The sequence below is a fragment of the Thamnophis elegans genome, chromosome 8, assembly GCF_009769535.1.
Source record: "Thamnophis elegans isolate rThaEle1 chromosome 8, rThaEle1.pri, whole genome shotgun sequence".
In the NCBI taxonomy this organism is placed as follows: domain Eukaryota; kingdom Metazoa; phylum Chordata; class Lepidosauria; order Squamata; family Colubridae; genus Thamnophis; species Thamnophis elegans.
The window spans coordinates 26,566,225-26,585,041 of record NC_045548.1 but is presented as its reverse complement, the minus strand read 5'-3'; the positions used below and the strand labels follow the sequence as shown (position 1 = coordinate 26,585,041).

The 18,817-nt window shown below is 38.4% G+C and overlaps 1 protein-coding gene across 1 annotated transcript; it reads right to left on the bottom strand.

The window, feature by feature from the left end:
- Positions 1-7,800: 7,800 nt before the first annotated feature.
- TMEM200C (transmembrane protein 200C) lies at positions 7,801-9,630 on the bottom strand. Its single transcript, XM_032223456.1, has one exon. The coding sequence runs from the start codon at positions 9,609-9,611 to the stop codon at positions 7,932-7,934; it is 1,680 nt and encodes a 559-aa protein (XP_032079347.1). The 5' UTR covers positions 9,612-9,630; the 3' UTR covers positions 7,801-7,931.
- Positions 9,631-18,817: the final 9,187 nt, after the last annotated feature.

The following is an 18,817-nucleotide window of genomic DNA, read 5'->3' as shown; positions in this document are numbered from 1 at the left end:
CTGGCTGAAGAATTCTGTGAGTTGAAGTCCACAAGTCTTAAAGTTGCCAAGATTGGAGACCCCTGCTGTAAACTGATGACATTTTCATTATATGAAAAGGTGAGTATTTACTACGGTCTTACATCTTTCTTCATTGCTAATGTTATTTCTGGCCTAAGGATATTTCCAGCAATATTTTGGAACAGCATTATATGTCCTCCTGAAATGCTATTCCTCAAAATGATATTACAATCTGTCAGAAGTCATTTTATCTAGCTACTTTGTCTTAATGAAATGGTTGGAAACCATTGTTTTCTTTTTAAGAAAGACTACTCATCTCATAAATGCATTTTTCTCACCGAGAAAAATATGAATCAAGAAACACTGTCATTAAGCTCTATTTAATTACTCTTATGACTCTTCAAATGCTTAGAACCCTGGGTAGGTCAGTTGAAGCTGTATACTGAGACATACATTCTTTCATTAGTACGAGATTAAAAGTTGGGTCACCAAAGTTATATTTTGAATACTTTCACTGTGGCCAATTCAAAGGTCAATTTCCACGAGGGTATGCATGCTATCATTAAAAGGTTCTATGCTTTGGTGGCTCAGTGCCTAAAACGCTGAGCTTATCTATCAGAAAGGTCGGCAGTCTGGCGGTTCGAATCCCTAGTGCCATGTAAGAGTCAGTTCCTGTTACTTGTCCCAGCTTCTGCCAACCTAGCAGTTCTAAAGCATGTAAAAATGCAAGTAGAAAAATAGGGACCACCTTTGGTGGGAAGGTAAGTGTTCCATACACCTTCGGCATTTAGTCATGCCGGCCACATGACCACAGAGACACCTTTGGACAGTGCTGGCTCTTCGGCTTTAAAACAGAGATGAACACTGCCCTCTAGAGTCAGGAACTACCAGCATATATGTGTGAGGGGAACCTTTACATATATAAATTAAAGGCTTTTTAAAGGACATTAACCAAAAAAAAAACCTATTGAATTAGAAGAAAGAGTTCTAATATTGCTTACCAAGGGCCTAGGTAAGCATTTCAAGGATTGAAATATTTTTTTAAAAAAATTATTATTCAACTTCTGTGACAGCCCAACTTAACCAAGTGATTCTGTGGTCTTCTCAATGCTGACATCATTTCTGACAACCCCAGCCAGCATCTTGGCCCCATCAAAGTGCTCCTTGCAGAAGATGCTGAACATGGAACTCTTCCAGAGTGATTGTAGATTTAGTGGCTGCTATCTGCATTTTTTATATGGGTTTGGGGGCTTATTTATTAATTCATATATAATTTATATTTACCATGGATATTTGATGTTATGTGAATTCATTAACTACCAGGAGTCCTAGTAGATTATGGAAGGTCAAATAATTGAATAATTTCAAACAGAAGCAGGATAGGTTTATGAGATTCCTGCATTAAAGATTTTGAAGGGAAAGGTCCCTTTCCAGCATTTTGACCTAGATTCATTACCTTTCACCTGAACATCCAAATGATTAGCCAGTTCCTTGTCTGCTTAAAAATTAGTGATTCTAAATTACTAAAACAAAAATGTGACATAAATGCATTTGATGAAGGTTCCTTTAGTATTTTTCAAATATATATATATATATATATATATATATATATATATATATATATATATATATATATATATATATATATATATATATATATATATATATATATATATATATATATATATATATAAAGTAATTATGCTATCTGGAAATATTCCTCCTTGCCCAGAAAAATATAAAAATAGTTATCATTTATTTCATACTTGTCAACACCATTAAATTCAATGGCATTATTCTGCAGTCAGCATAGGATTGCAGTCTATCTTGCCCAGATATTTTTAGCTTGAGCATTATCTACAGGCCTCAGGCAGAAGCTCTGAGTCATTGTTTGCTGGAAGTCATGTTTCAAAAGGACAGATTCAGCCTTTTGTCATCCTTTAGCAAACACAAATAAGTTGGGAGCAATTTTTTTTTTGCCTAAGACTTGTTTTTATTTGGTATTACTTGCATACATTTGATGGTTTTAAAGGCGTAATTATCAAATACATTATTAACATAAGCAATTGTGTAATTAAAAATATTTTAAATTTTTCCTTTTTTTCTGGAAACACTTAAAAAGGATTAGGGTTAATCATTTATTTTACCCTCTATGTTGTTTGGAAAATGAATGAGAGTAATGTGATACGAAATCCTATACTTTTTTGTTGTTGATGCTTTCAAACCAATGTTGACTGTAGTGGTCTCATCGTGACTACTAGACTAATCCTTATGGTTTTCTTGGCAAGATTTTCAGAAGTGACTTGCCATTGCTTGCTTCCTTGGACTGAGAGTGAGCAAAGATCATCCAGCTGGCCAGTTAAGGTACAGCTAGGACTCAAAAGTCTCTTGGTTTCCAGCCTGGTGCTTCAACTACTATACCAAACTGGATCTCCATTTGTTTTTTAGTACAAGATAAATGTATGAGGCCATTTTTTTTTCTTGTGTTCTGTAGATCTTCTCACATATCCAACAAGGAGTAACGTTATGAAGAATCTGCAGGCTGATAGGGGCTTGTTTCAGAAAGGAAAAGAGAGAAACAAAATAAACAAGAAACATCATATGAATGCAACTTAAGTAACTATTTGATGTTAAACATTTCTAAATGGACAACAGGCAGCATAGGACCTCATCTTCTCTGAGCATGATCTCTCCTACCACTTTAATTGCACTGGGAAAAAGAATGGGGCTTTCGTTGAGTAGTCAGCAATAGAAATTGTAAACTAAATGCTTATGTTTCTTGAGAGTAAGGCATAAAAGCAGAGGTTTCTTTTGCAGAAGACCACTTGTGAGAAAAATTTGGCAGTTTTTGGTCCCACAAGTTCGGAATTAAACAAACAGAAGCTACACTTTGGATTGATGGTTACCCACTCTTTAACTGTATGTTTTACCGCCCTAACTACAATTCACAGGATGGCTACTACAGGCATGAAATGGTTGATAGAGTATGTCAAGAAGAGGGATGTGTGTGGCTTACTAGATGTTGCTGTTCGGTAGTGGCCTTTCCATCAGCCTCCTTGGGTAAGATACGCTGGGCGTTAGCATTGCCCAGGAAAGGAGACAAGAGCAGCTGATTTAAGACACATGCTATGCTTAATGCTTAACATATAATGTGCCATTCAGATAAATATTTATACATTTCCTCCACAATATGAACCCATATTTGGTCACTGACAGAGGATTCCACCAGCTTTTATACTTACAGCATATACTCTAACTTCTATTGCTACTAATAAATTATGTTGTGACATGAAAATATGTCTGCTCTGGCAGAGAAATACTTGTGCCTTGCTATACCACTGTGGCATTTATGACCTTGTAGATTAAGTATGTTCTGTCTAAATATCGGAGCAAGGAGGGAGACATATGGCCCATCAGCTGAACAACATCCACCTGCTCCCACCATCAGGCTGAGTAGTGAGAAAAGCTAAAACATGTACTTCAACAAAGTACTTTTGAAAGACCTCACATTTTCAGACCTGCATAAATGTACCTGCATTGTACCCTTCCATGGTGAACCAGGTAACGTTGATCTTTAAGTGATATTCTTTATAGCATTATTTAGAAAAATGGGAAAAATGTAATGCTGGTATTACACAGTATTGTTCCCTGAGACAGCTGGAACTATCTGCATCATGGTGCAACATCGGTGAAATCCCTAGTTTCCAATAAAAGCAAAGTCGTTTGGGAGAAAATAGGATATGAGTGCTCAATTGTTGTATTACACAGTGACTCTCTTGGCAGCTTTCATCTTTAAATCAATCCATCAGTACGGCTTTTATTTTTAGACGTATGACTTAATTATAGTGACAAAAGACTTCTGGTTCATTGCCATTAAATTTCTATGGATATGACTATTCAGTTGTCCAATGTTTGGCATTCAAAGGCCAAAAGAGGCGTGCAGGATATGAACAAAGAGCATCTCTGCAGTTCCTAAAAAACAGCTATGCCTTTTTCCAGAAAAGAATCATGTAGAGACTGTGAGATCCCAAAAAAAAGATATGTTGGTTTTAGGAACAGCAGATAGAAAGAGGTCCACTCCTGGATATTTGAACACTATTTTGCATTTCAGAAATGCTGCACAGCCCTAATAAGTAAACATTGTTGCATTAATCCATTGTGTCCCATTTAATATTTGGTAATTAGTACTAAAAGGAAATGATTGTAAAATCCAGTTCATTAAGAAAATATAAGTCACTCATCTCAGCTGCATGCAGATAGATGATGCCTTAGTGCAGGGCTCTCAAACTCCTGGCTCGTGCACTTAGCCATGCCCACACCCAGTTTAGCGAAGGGGAAAAAAGTCCTGATATGTCACGTGATGCCGTGACGCTGTGAGTTTGACATCCCTGCCTTAGTGGAAGAAGAAACTATGAAATAAACTTTGATTATTCAATTATTTTCCTCCCAGAATTGAACCATCACTGAAATATCTCTAACAGAACCAAAGGAATCTATTTGAACTTGCCCTTCATTTTCATGCAAGATCTTGCAACTGTATCTTGGGTGCAAGATCCAGTTGCTCTAGTCTTAAGACAAATTATTAAATCCAGAATAGGAGTCAATAGCAGTTCCTGCCAAAGTGAGATTCTTACACCCTGTTAATATAATGCATGTTCAGCCAATGCAACTGTACATAGATTACAAAATTAATACTCATTAGAAAAGCCAATTTAGAAATGCCCTGTACAATCAACCTATATCCTCTTTTTTAAAAAAAATAAACCAACACTTAAGGAAGTGGGAATGGACATTAAAACCGTATTGTCACACATTTTGACACTTGGAATGGCTGTTACAGGATCTGATTTGATCCAGATTTCCTTCTAGGACTCAAGCTAATTCATGACTTGAAGGACACTTGTGCAAAATATCTTTGGATCAACCAGCATGTTTTTAAGTATTGTTTTGATTTTTGATTTTCCAGACCATGATGAAATCTAGTTACCCTTTAATTTCTCTTAGCGCTTCAAAACGGCTTATTATGAAATGAAAATGTGTGCAAGATCCAGCTGCTCTGCTCTCAGACAAATTATTAAGAAATCCAGAATAGGCTTCAATAGTGGTTCCTGTCAAAGTGAGATTCTTATACCCTGCCAAAGATAAGAGCTGAACTGCTTTAATGCATATTCAGCCAATGCAGCTGTACATGAATTACAACATTAATACTCATTATAAATAGAAAAGCCAATTTAGAAATGCCACGTACAATCAATCTTCACCCTGTTTTTTTTAAAATAAACCAACATTAAGGAAGTGGGAATGGAAATGAAAACAGTATTGTCACAAATTCTGACATTTGGAATAGCTGCTACAGGATCTAAAAAGATATAGGTATTGATTGCTGCAGAGCTAATATAGATCCTTTAAATGTTACTTCTGACACCACAAAATAGAACATAAATCTTATGAAATTGAAGACATTACAGCAATTTATGGACCGATTAGCAGGAATGAATATTTTACAAAATATGAATTACATAATTAAAGAAACTATGTGAATTAGGCTTTGTCCAACTTTATTATGTGGAGTAATGCCTAAGCTAAATTGAATCTGCTGAATATCACTTTTTTTTGAATGGAGATCTTTAAAAACGGAGATTTTTTTTCTACTGGAAATTTTCTAACATGTTAAGATTGTTGTCAGCAACCAGAATAATGATAGAGAATGCATGCTGTTTATATGTCAATAACAATCTTTCAATACATGCTGGGAAATTTCCATTTGAAAATCTAAAGCTATCATCATGTCAGAATTCAGGCAGGCACATGTATAACTCACACCATCCCACTTTAGAGTTTTATTTTAAAAATTGTACCATTTGTTCTACTCCACTATCATTCAAGACCAGAGTGAAAAAAATATAGAAAGTGTTTAAAGAGCCTCCTCCTAAAAAACTGATGATGGGGTGAGGAAATTGTGATTAGATTAAATGGAACTTAATGCACTGCAAATTGCAGTTGGGAATACCTAGATCCAGACAAAAGCTACAACTAAGATTGGTATTTGTGATACTATTTTGAATATTTAAATGAAATGTTTGTACCAATATCGATGGGCATCATTGTCCTGTGCAATACATTATTAAAGCTCTGCAGTGCTTCGGATTTGATTCCAAAATGGTGATTTGGAATATATGGAAATACAAAGCAATTGTGTGTTGCAGCTCTTTAAAGCAGCTGCCTCTTTTCCTAGGATCATGGGGCAACAGATACCAGGAAAAATAGGATCCCCCAAAAAGAGGCAACTGCTTTAAATTGCAGACAGTGTTATGCTAAGCATAGAGCTTCTACTTTTGTACTTAACACACTCAGAAGTACGCACTCTAAAATCAAATTTAAAGTTAATAGAGCTTTAATGACCACATTGCATCATACCTTATACTTACTATAATGGCACTGAATCATCTTGTTCTGCTGATTGATATTGATTGACTCACAGCGCAGTACAACATTGATCTGTTGGCAATGGTTGATCAAATTAAGCTATTAAATATGACTGACAGTCATTTGGGATAGCAGGTTTCATGATGATGCTGAAATAAGCATTTTAGGATTAACTAATCAATCTTAACTGGCAAAAGCTATTGTAAAAGCAATCTATTGGCATTAAACAAAATTATATCCAAAATCATCTCATTATGGATCAATATTTGGTTATTATGATGTGGAAATTATAAATATTTTAAACTGTTGGGCAATTATGGTATACAAAAGCAATGTATTTGCTTTTATTCTCAGGGGTGATTGAACTGGCAAAGAAATCCTTCCCATAATTAGATTAAGGTATTTTATACTCAATTTTACAATATATTGAGCCGGTCCATAAAGAAATGAATATTTTCCATAGTTTTAAGAAACATTTACCTTAATTTTCAGATTCTTCAATAGTGAAACACGAAAAATACTTAAAATATGATTGGGCTATAAAAATCTGAACAGGTTCAACAGAACACCTTCAATAGATTGAAGGTGGCAGGTGCAGAAAATTTTATTTAATGCTGTCTATTGGTCCATTTAGATTTTTAAAAATTCAGTTATAGGATCTGTAATGCATAAAATAGGATTTCCCACTTATATTAAAAAGATTTTACTTTGGTTCTATGACTTAGTAAATACTTAAGGATATATTCTGTTCCACCATGAAGGTTAAGAAAATCCCTAATTCTTATACTGAAAACAAAATTTGGCTTCTTTTGTAAGCATTTAGCAGAAAAATTAAATGCTACCTAAGTAGGTTTTGTCATTGTAAACATATTTTATTTCATTTAAAAATGATTATTAATGGTGTTAATTGATACATGTGCAATAATACTCGTACTCATTATTTGAATTTAGGAAACTGGTTGCTCAGCTGGCCACAGTGCTACCCCTTTTTCCTTCTGATAATCCTATTACAGAAATAAAAACAGTGCAGATTTTTACCTGCCACCTTTTCCCTAGTATTCAGCTGCTAATCCTTTGAAAACAGTGTTCCGTACTAACAAAACATCAAGAGAGAGATGCATTTTGCTGGCTTGAAAACCACCTTTATCTAAAGATGGGGACAGGGTGCGCAGGTATGCCATAGCAAAAACAGATAGAAAGAAAATGGGCAAATAGAGTTTTAAAAAAATCAGTAAAGTGCACAATTATTGTCAAACATTCTATTCCTGTTATTTCATTGAATTTACTGAACAGTCATTGTGGACTACAATTTGGCTTGAAAAGAAAAGAGGCTTACAATGCAAACACCTGGTAGGTGCTACTCCTGAAGACTTTTGTAAGAATTGACCAATGCAATTCAAGGATAACCTACTTCGGCTCTTTGGATGTTGGCCCGTTTCCCAGATCCACAAGGGGCAGAAGGATTACAAGTTGTTTAGATGTTTGTCTCCAACTTATTTGAACCTTTAAATGCCAATGTTTTCCAGATCTGCATCTTCCAGGCCAACAATGGCATCTGATCTTGAGATCATGAAAAGTTTCTCTTTATTTGTATACTGCCTCTGAATTTTCAAAGGCTGCTGCTCTGTTTGTTCCTTGCTGGTGCTCTGTGAGGAGCCAATTTCCTCACTGGAGCTAACTTCACAGTCTTCAGGTGCTTTATGGGCAGGGGTATTGGCAACAGACTCCAAGGAGGTGCCCGACTCCTCCAATGGAGTGTAGCCCTTATTGCTTCGGTACTGATCACACTGAGTGCTCTGGGAACCTTTCTGATCCACAGATGGTGTAGGCAGATGAGAATCCCCCAAATCGAGGGATCTGGAGTAGCTGGAAGATGAAGCTTTAGCTAAAAGACTGGAATCAAGGTCAGTGCTACTACCCAGTGTCTGAGAGGGCTCAGGGAACAGGTATCTCCTGGAATCAGGGAGGCAGCTTGTGCTCTGGCGTCGAAGCACTACTTTACGCTTGTTCATCCTGGGCAACACTGTCAATTCCTGTGCTGTGTCTAGGTAGCTGCTCCTGAGATCTTTTAGACTAAGTTCAAATTCTCCCCGAGGAATTTCTTGGCCATCCCGTTCACCCAGCAGCCTCTGCCAGTCACCATAGTCTCTATCAGCCGTTTCCCCCTGAGCCAGTGGTAGCAATGTGAAGGTGCTCAATGAGGAGCCCACGATGGAACTGGCAGTGCTGTGTTGGTCCCAACTATCTGTGGGGGTACAAGATGGGTTACGGACGCTTTGGGCCAAGGCAGCTCTTTCTTTATAGATGCTATAAACGGCATCAGCCAAGCTGGGTATTTGCTCTTGTCTAGAAGTGGGGAAGCAGCGAGGTGAGGAAGCCAAGTCAGGAGGGGAGAGGGGTGCACTCACAGATGGGTGCCAGGTATTCTTGGTAAGCGTGGCAGTGGCTCCTAAGGTTTCTCCTCCCGAGCTGCTGCCAGGTTTCAAGTCCAGCCCACGAGATTGCACACAGTTAACAAAGCCATTTATTGGGACCGAGGCCACAACAGAGGGAGCCCCATCCTTTGGCCGAAGGCTGTGTGCATCTATGACAGTGGAGTACAGGTCCCTCAGATTGATAACCTTAGTCTTCTTGTCACGATTCTCATGCAGCACTGCATTGGCACAAATGAAGAGGAAGATGCCAATACCCATGATGAGGGGCCCAAGCACTTTGAGCTTGTCTGAATGCAAATATCTAGAGAAAAGATGGAAAAGCAAATTTTTTGAGCTGGAGGGTGATGATGGGGCAGGCAGAGGAGAAAGTGCTTTCTGGTTGCCAGAGAAAGAAGAATTGGTGCCTTCTAGGTAAGATTCTCTGGTTTCTTGTGTGTAGTTCTTGGTGTGGCTTTCAGGGACATTACCATATGATTTCAATAATGGGCTGCGGCCAAGGCCCCCTGTCCTATAAAGGGGTTTGGGCCAGTAGCCAACCACAGCCAAGGCAATCCCCACAAGCAGCACTAGAATGCCACAGACAGCAATGAGGCCAGAGAGGGAGCAGATTTTGAGCTTGCCCTTCACCACTACCACATCATTCTTGAGTTTTTTTTTTGCTTTGCGCTTGTGTTTGGAGACTTGGCCCTGAGGCCGCAAGGGATCCTGTTTTCTGGCTGAGATCCTCAAGAGGCCTCCAGTGGCGATCATGGCTGGCTATCCAGGAGAAGGTTCCCTACAGCAGCATTGGCTCCTGTGGCAAAATAGAGTAAAAGAACGTAAGAGCAATGATCTCTTTTAAAATAATATTCTTAAATCTGCTCAGTCACTACTGACTAATCAGCCTCATGTAAGCCCTATGATGCAACATGAGATACTAATAGACAAGAGGAGGAGAATCCTTTACAATAACTTATCAGTTTTATTATCACCAAGCTGACCGCATGGTCTTAACTATGTTGCCTGTGGATCACGATCATGATTGTGATCATCTACTGATACAGTAGGGCAACCGAGAAGGACTATAAGCTTCCATTTCTTTTTGTTTACAATAACTTAGCATCAGATGAACATTTTCTTCTGTGGATATGAATTCCAGTAAATCAAGGCTTGTAATTTGTTCTGGAGGGAACAAGCTAAAATATACACAAAAGAAGATGCAGATTCTGATAGTTTGGGTTTTTACTGTTTTGCATAGAGGTCCATACGTGCTTTACTACTGCATAATAACAACTTTGCACACCTCTAGCACTCCGGAACCTGATTATGTTCTATCTATAGATTATATTAGCTCTAAAGAACTTTTCTATCAAAATAGCTATGCTTCTGTAGCCTTTAATACCTCTGTATTCTTTCATTTAAAAAAAATATTTAAATTTTATAGTACAATAGAAATGGAAGAAAAAGGGGGAAATAAAAAAAGAAAAAATGATAAAAATAAGACAGAATTTTCAATTCTGCTCTTCCCTCAATTGAATAATCACCATCTTACTCTTTCCCCCTCCTTCTTTAGCCCTTTCTAATGCCCCAAATCCATAAATCATTGGCCAAGCCTTTTCTTCTTTCAGTAAAGGCTTCCAGTCTTTTAAAAAGTCTTTATTGTCTCTCTCCTCCCCCTTCCCCAAACAGATTAGCTTTGCAATTTCTGCAAGCTCTGTCCATTTTATAATCCAATCCTCTAATGTAATCACTATATTCCTCAGGTAGGACTGCCTTTAAAGATTGTTCACAAGACAGCAACTATGTAGAAAGTGCTGAAACCAAGAAACTGTTGTGGCTTAGTGAGTGGAAAACAACCATCCATATCAACTTAATTTCTCAGCCCAATTAAAATGCTGCTATTGATTTTTGAAGACTGAAGGATTGCCTCTTTCATATTGCTACATCAAACCCTTAAATCAGCTCCAGTGGTCTTACTGTGAGGTCTACCTCTACTGACTGCTTGATTTATAGGGATCCGATAAAGACTTTTATTGGTAACTCTTTTATTGATAGACCTTTTATTGGTAACCAGGCACAATCTTTTCTTCACGAAACTTGACAACTACCTTAGTCAAGAAGAACATTGTTTATAGATGGAGTTTATTTTATTGTTCTATAATTATGTTTTGGTATCAGTTTTATGTATTCAGGTCTATAGTATTATTATTTGGCTCATTTTTCTTTTGAGGGCTTAATGAATTAAATACTATCTTAGTCACGTAGACAGACAGCATACAAGTAACATGAATTACATTGGTAAATAAATTTTTCTAGGATCAGGGTTTTTCCCTCCAGAAATTCATGCATGACACCTAATTTTACATCTATCATGTGTACATCCCCAAACCTCAAAATATGTTCATTTCTCAACATTTCATATTTATTGATAATCCCATCTGCTTCTCTTTCCTTTTGGTCACCATGTAACAATTCTATCTTAATATTTCCTATTATGCTATTTAGGTATACTAATGATGAAAAAGTACTGCATATTCACACCTCAACTTTTAATGAAACTTCATTTTAATTATATGCACTATCTCTTTAACTTGCAATGGAACTGCATCTTAAGGAACATTTCTTCTTAAAAAAAACACACTTGGGAAAATGAAACTTCATTTTGTGTGAAAGCACTAAGTGACAATATTCTTGTTCATACTTGGTTCTGATTAAAGTTCAAAGGGATTCTGTTGTGGAAATTATTAGTGACTAAATGCTTTCACAAATCCAAAGTTTCATCAGAACTCCGAAATTTTATATTATGAGCAAGTCAGTAGCAAAAAATATCTAGTTATAGATGCTCTTAGTAATGATGTCCCTATCTGAATGCCAGGCCTTAAGTTGCATAAGTACAGAAAGGAGCATGCTCTCTTTGTTAGCTCCAAAGATGGGTAACTTTTTCAAGATTTCACCATGTTTACTATGGCTTTGGGCTAAATAAAAGCAGGTGGAGATGATGTATCATGCTTCATATAATCTGAAAAACTAAAGCCATTTGTACTTCAGTGAATGCAATAATGTATATGTATGTTGACATATACATATAGGGGAATGAATGCTACTCCTGTTTAGACAATATTAGACTATTCTTGGAGGTTACAAGTAGTAAATTTGACTATTTGAGTAGCATATGAGTAATTCAAAGCATGTGAGTAATTCAAACTACTGAAACAATGCATTTTATGCAAAGGAGGTAAACATAATGTAGAAGGATGTAATTGGCATGGATGGTTGTAAAGGTACGTTAATTTCACAGCTTTATTCTAAACTGTAGCTCATATTTTTTTCCATGCTGCATACAAATTTTCTTTTGTATATCTATCCTTAAGTGAAACTGGAACATTCAAATTCCTTAAGGGTCCTCTACTGTAAATATAAGTCTATCTGTTTCATAGAATATCTAGACTGACTTCTGCTCAATCTTTCTGGTATGGGTACTTGGAAACTTCCTTAACTCTGTCTCAAATCTTCACAACTGGATGTATGTTACAAACTGGTCTGGAGACCATATGTTTCTACTTCCTAGGGTTTTCGTTTTTAAAAAAGGCTATGGTAGCATTTATTGAGAACAAAGAATCTTGAGATATCATCTTTTGACCCCAAATTTTATTGGGTTACTTTGTGTTGGTTTTATTTTTTGCTACAGACACCATTTTACTTCTGTTCTGCCAAAGATCCCACGAGGAATAAAAATTGTGGTCCAGCCTGATGTAGGCAAAAGGAGGGAAAAGATTTAGTTTGTTTAAATGATTGTCATTCCCTGTTTGAACATTAAAGGAATGAAAAAGGAAATCTGCCAAGTTAAATATTTCCTGACCTGATAACTATGAAAGGATTAAGGCACAAACAATGTTGCAATGCATGTATTCAAATCCCCACTGCAATATTATGTGGAACTGTTATCCCAGCACATCATAAGAGAGATAAAACTAGAAAGTCAGAAAAACAACAAAACAAGGAGCTTTTAGTTTCATAAAATAAACTAATTAAGGAAAACCAGGTAGACAAAATTATGTCTGCTGAAAAGTAGTGCATAAGGGAAAAAAAACCTTTCTCTTTTTATAATACTATAATGTATGACCACCTAATGTATCTCAATACTGTGGAGTAACTGGTCTATTTGAATTATTTATCACAAGGTAAATAATTGTCACCAATGTGTGTAAATGAAAATGAAAGGTATCAAATATATTTAGGGAAGGCATATTAATATTCAGTACTAGAAAAAGTATGCCTCCAAATACCAACTGGCACGGCACACAAACTTAGAGATGCATTCGTGTTCATATTTTACTTGCATAATTTCCAGAGATAACTCACCCTGTTAGAACAGAATGTTGATTTAGATGGGCTTTTGATTAATTCATCAGCAACCTATATTTGCATGCATGGACATCAGGAGTGAAAACAAAATAACATAGTGCTGATTTCTTCTACCCTTCCTTTCATTAACTGCTCACATTAGAGAGTCATGAAGTAAAATTTAACATTCCTACATGCATAAACGTGATGCATGGATGGAAAAGAGCATGATACTTTTGAATTAGCAACTGAGGGTAAAATATGAAAGAACTGTGGGAAGGTCAACCAATTAAAGATTAATTTCAACTATTCTATAAAAATACGTCAAATCAACTTTATATCTGCCAATTGCAATTTTATATCATCCCTTTAAAGTTCTTTATGTTGCAGTTTTGGCTTTTTTCTATATCAAAATAACCAGTATTTAAACATTTGGCATTGTCTTAAAAGGATAAAAAAAAGCTTGATGAAGCCTTCACATCTTGTGCATTTAATATTTCCTGTTCTTTTGCTATGAATATGTACCTTTCTATGGACATTAGATCAACTAATAAGCCGTTTCCTGGTTTCAGGCTATTGTTTTTGAATGAGGCCAAAAGCTTAGATTGCACAAGAAGCTTAGTAATGGCCATCTATCTTGCAAAGAAAAAGGAATTAAATTAGAAAATGTTGGAAATGAAACTGGTGTGTATTGGGTCATTAGCATTATGTATATTATATACTGTCTTGAACAATATAGGGGTTTTATTTAAGTTAGACTTTCTGTATTACTGTTGTTATACTAAAGATAGTCAGATTTTAATATCAAAAGTTTGTTTTAAGCAAGTCATATTAATCTTTATTTTCTATATAACAGAATTTTTTTAAGTTTAGGGGATGAATATATTCTCTGGACATATGCCTGATTTGGAATCACGTACGATGTTCAAGGTAACTGGTTATGTAACATCAGTGAATTTGCAGTCTATCGATGAAAGAATGCAGTGGCAATAGAGATGTACAATACTAAACCTTGTTTTTTTTTTAAAGAAAAGACACTATTTTGAATAACCCAGAGAACAAAAAGCTCTCTGTTGAAAAGCAGTTTGAAATAATATGCAAGATTTTGTTTATATCACTGCACGAGGTTTTATAATCAGTTATTCAGACAACTGAATTCTGCAGTTCTTCAGAAACTGTTCAGTTGTCTGAAAATATTAATTAAGGGTCATATCCTTGCTTTTCCCAGAGTAAATGAAATACATTATAAGAATGAACAGTAACAGCATTCATTTCAACATGTCGCATAAAGTTAAATCTTTTGCCTTGAAAACAAAAAAGAAATCTGCATCCTAGGTAAGCTTATTTTCTTCATCAGCTAAATTGCCAGATTACCTGAAAACCCCCAGATTCAACAATGTTAAATTAAATGCTATGCCCCCCTCCAAAGAAAAATACTGATTCTGACAATATACCTCAAGTAATTCAGCAATCAATACGATCTCTTGCTTCCTCTTTTATTGCATTTTAAAATAAGATTTGATTTCACACACACAGAACCCAAAGATTCAGCTTTTAATGGGGGGGGGGCACCACTCTAGAATACATATAGGCAGAATCAATGTTAACTAATATGGAAAGTAAAAGAGTCAGAGGTAGAATTCCTCAAAGGAAGCCCACCTACTGACTGTTCATTAATATCATGTGACGAAATACTCTTGATTCTAGATGGACCCGGGTCTTGGGGAACATGCACAGAGATATATCAAAGTAAGCTACATCAACGAATCAGTATACCATTACCCCTGCTACATAACCAAAGCAATTCCAGATGGTTGTTTATTGCCGTTTTCCAGGATTTCAGCAGCGTTTCAAGTCTAAAAGGTCTACAAGAGTACATGCATGCTAGAAGCCCACTCCCGGCTACTTTTCTTTGCCTTTCCCAATGGATGAATGAGTAGAAAACAAAACTAAACCGGGGGGTCGGGGTGGGTGGGTTGGGTGCGAAGCAACCTTCCAAGTCCGTCTGGATATAATTTAATGCAGCCTTCCCAAAAGAGCAGCTTGTTCTTGGGAGAGAGTTTCCTGGCTGCTGCAAGTCGAAACGTCCCTGCAGGGACAGAGCCTAATAAAACATTATGGCTGTCATACCTGCTGCTCTGCTGTCCTACATAATGTAATTAGCCAAGTGGCCTGTGCCTCTGGAGGGCAATCTGCGAAAGATGGAGCTAAGAGGATTCCCGTCATGACGGACAGCCTGGGGGGGGGGGGTTAAAAGGTGGCCGTGCGGAAGACCGGTTTCCGCTTTCGCCGTGGGGTCGGTTAAAAGGGAGACCGGCGTCTCGTCCCGAGTTCCCAGAACAAAACTTCCCGCCGAAGAGAGACATCCATTTACAGGCACTTTTCCATCTGCCAGGCGCCCATTAACCGGAGGTCGTCTCAACTCGTCAGTCCCTCAATTTAGAAGCTCCCGGAGGCGATTTCTCTACGGTGCCATTTCCCCTTTTGGTGCCCCCAAAGAAGAGAGAAGCCGCCACCAGAGCCACCCATCATGGTGGTCCAGGCGGGATGGACTCCCAGCCCCGCTTATGTGGCGGACCGGGAGGCGAGGGATGGGGAGTGGGTGAGGGGAGCTGCAGAATCCCCGGGTGAGTTTCTGGTTCAAAATGGCAGCATTTAGCAAACGCAGAAGCTCCGTCTGGTCTCTTACCGGGGAAAATCGGGGGGTGGGGGGTGAGGTCAGAACTGCAGGCAAGTTCCTCGGAACCCAGAGAGAAATCCGGGAGAAACTTTGCAGCCGGGCAGGTGGGCGCCGAAGACCCTGCGGCCCCTCCAGCCCGCCCCCCGTCGACTCGGAGCCATCCCCGTCAGAGCAGCGAGGCTCTCCCTCGCCTCAGCCTCGCCGCATCCGGGGCCGCCGGGCGCGGCGAGCAGATGGAGTTTCTGCAAAGTGCGTCGCCCGCCGCTCCAGCCCGCATCCTGCCTGGCGCTCCAGATTTCGGGGTCGCCCCTCCGCTCCTCCCCTCTCCCTTCGCCTTCCCCGAGGCTTTTGTGAGGGGTTGCGGTTGCGGCCGCCGCTCGACGCGGACGGCGTCTCCTGCCCCGCGGAGCTGCTGCTGCTGCTGCTTCCAGGCTGCTGCGACTCTTGCTCCTGAATGGCTCAGTGTGAAAGCGGCTGCTGTTGGTGCTGCCGGCCCGACTCGTTGCAGTTGCTAGGATACCGGAGCCATGACACAGGGAAATTGCTGCAGGATGGCAATCATTATACCTTCCAAACTCCCGTGTGTCACCCCCCTCTCCTTTAGGAGGGAGCACTGCCTCGCTCCCTCCTCTCCCCCCTGTTGCTACCACCTTATTTTCTCCCAGGGCACCTGCGAGCGAAGTGGCGGGCTCGTCCCTCTCCGGAGCAAGCAAGCCGCGGGAACAAACTCTTGCAGCGAGCAAAGCCCTTTGATTTCGCTTCCATACGTCCGACGGCCGGTCGTTTGAACGAACGAGAATCCCCCCCCCCCCGGTTATTTTTAGAGATTACTCTGGCGTCGTTGGATGGGCCGGGAGGAAGCCAAATTGTCAATGCGCGGGGGGGGGGGGAAGCTATCGCTTTCTTGATATATTCCTTCGCTTCCCTTTGCTTTGTGCCACCTCCCCCGCAGCTGCTTAGCCTGCAAAATTCAGGAAAACTTAACGCACGCTCTGCACTAGTTTTCATTGAAGGCAAGTGGCTCAGCTCCAAAGTGAGTATGCTGTGATCTGCATTTTTTTTCTTTCTTTTCACTCTTCGTTTGGATTTTGCACTCCGCCTGCTTGAGGGACTCCTTTTCAAAACTGATTAGTCGAGTTCTTTTTTTAAAAAAACACCAATACTTCTTAACTTGATCTGTGTATTGTCCTGCGTCCCAGTTTGGCACATTCCAATTGCACATTCCAATTGCAATTGATTAGATTGTTAGTTTTTGACTGCCCCTGCTTTCAACTGGCTTGAATAAATAATTGTGAAAATTAATTCTCTGAATCCTGTGGGTGATTTAGTATAACTCCTAAATAATTGAATACATGGATGGTTTTATTTTGTACGTGAACAGACTTTTCTGAAGAAACAATTGGTTTTTATTTTCTTCCAAAACATTATTTCCTGCTATGCTTTAGTTTGTACTGTACATACTGTACGGTTTTAAGTGAAAATCTGCACATCTTCCAAAGTTTATAATTATGTGCTACATAAGACTAATACTAATCTCCAGGTCTCAAGACTTCACATCTTGCTGGTGTTTCAAAGACCTGCTTCTTTTCCTGGCCTTTTGTGGAGGTGACTGAAGCCTCTTTAAACAGGTTTGTTTTTTTCTGTTTCTACACTGCTCATTATTTTGCCACCTCTAACCTTTCAAATTTCATACTGTTTTTATTGTCATGTTTCATGTTTTACTTCATTTGTAAACTACCCATCGGAAATAAGACAGCATATAAATTTAATAATAAAGTGTATGAAATAAAGTGGACTCTTAAACTATACCAAATCTCGGAGACTTAATTGGCTATCCTTCTTAATTTAGGCTGCAGTTCTGAACACATTTTGCTATACACTCGGACTGTAAGCAGTCATTATCACCATCGGAAATAAGACAGCATATAAATTTAATAATAAAGTGTATGAAATAAAGTGGACTCTTAAACTATACCAAATCTCGGAGACTTAATTGGCTATCCTTCTTAATTTAGGCTGCAGTTCTGAACACATTTTGCTATTTCATCCAGGTAAACATCCAGTGCTGCATAGGTCTTAGTTTACCTATTCTAGCAAAAGAGTTTTAGCTGACATAAATCTCTTTACCTCAGATAAATCTGACATACAGTACAATTTTTTTCTTTCTCCTCAACATAATAGTTTATGCACAGCTAAAGAAGGCTCTTTAAGTTTCTAATATGTTTCTTTGGGCTTTTTGAAATCAAATTTTTTTGAGGTTTCTGAATTTCCTTACCTTTTCTAACATTTCAGCCTGTAAATGTAACCCTCTAAGACTAAATGACCAGATTAGCCTCATGATAGGTTCTGTTTTTACCCTTTTCAGTTCTGATGGACAGATGTGTTGCAGATTGAGAACTACAGTAACACAGTAACCTGACGCAAATAAATCCTGCCTTTTTCCAGCTTTTCAGAGCTTTTCCAAGAGCACTCGGACTGTAAGCAGTCATTATCACACAGAGCAAGCTACTCAGAAGAGAGGCAAAGGGCTTTTGAGCTGCACCTGCTACAGAGAACATTGGTGTAAGGGCTTGTGCTGCTGTTACAGTATTACAAGATGCAAAGCAGAGAGAGGAGGAATGTGCGTGTTTTTGCAAAGGAGAAATTCAGTTGGATACAGGGAGGTCTGTTTTTTAAAATAGTGCACAGTACGCTAATGAAAATCCAGGGGGTAGAATGAAAGAAAAAAACCAGCTGCTGAAAGGATTTGTAAAATCTTGGCTATGAGGCCCAAAACTATGGTGTTTGGCAGAAGACATACAAATGCCAAGATCAGAGTTGTCTTTGGTCTGCAAATGTCTATCAGAAGATCTTCCCACCCACCCACCCATCCATCCATCCATCCATCCATCCATCCATCCAATTCTTTAGTTCATAGCTATTTTATTTGAAATTTGTAAACATTCAGGGAATA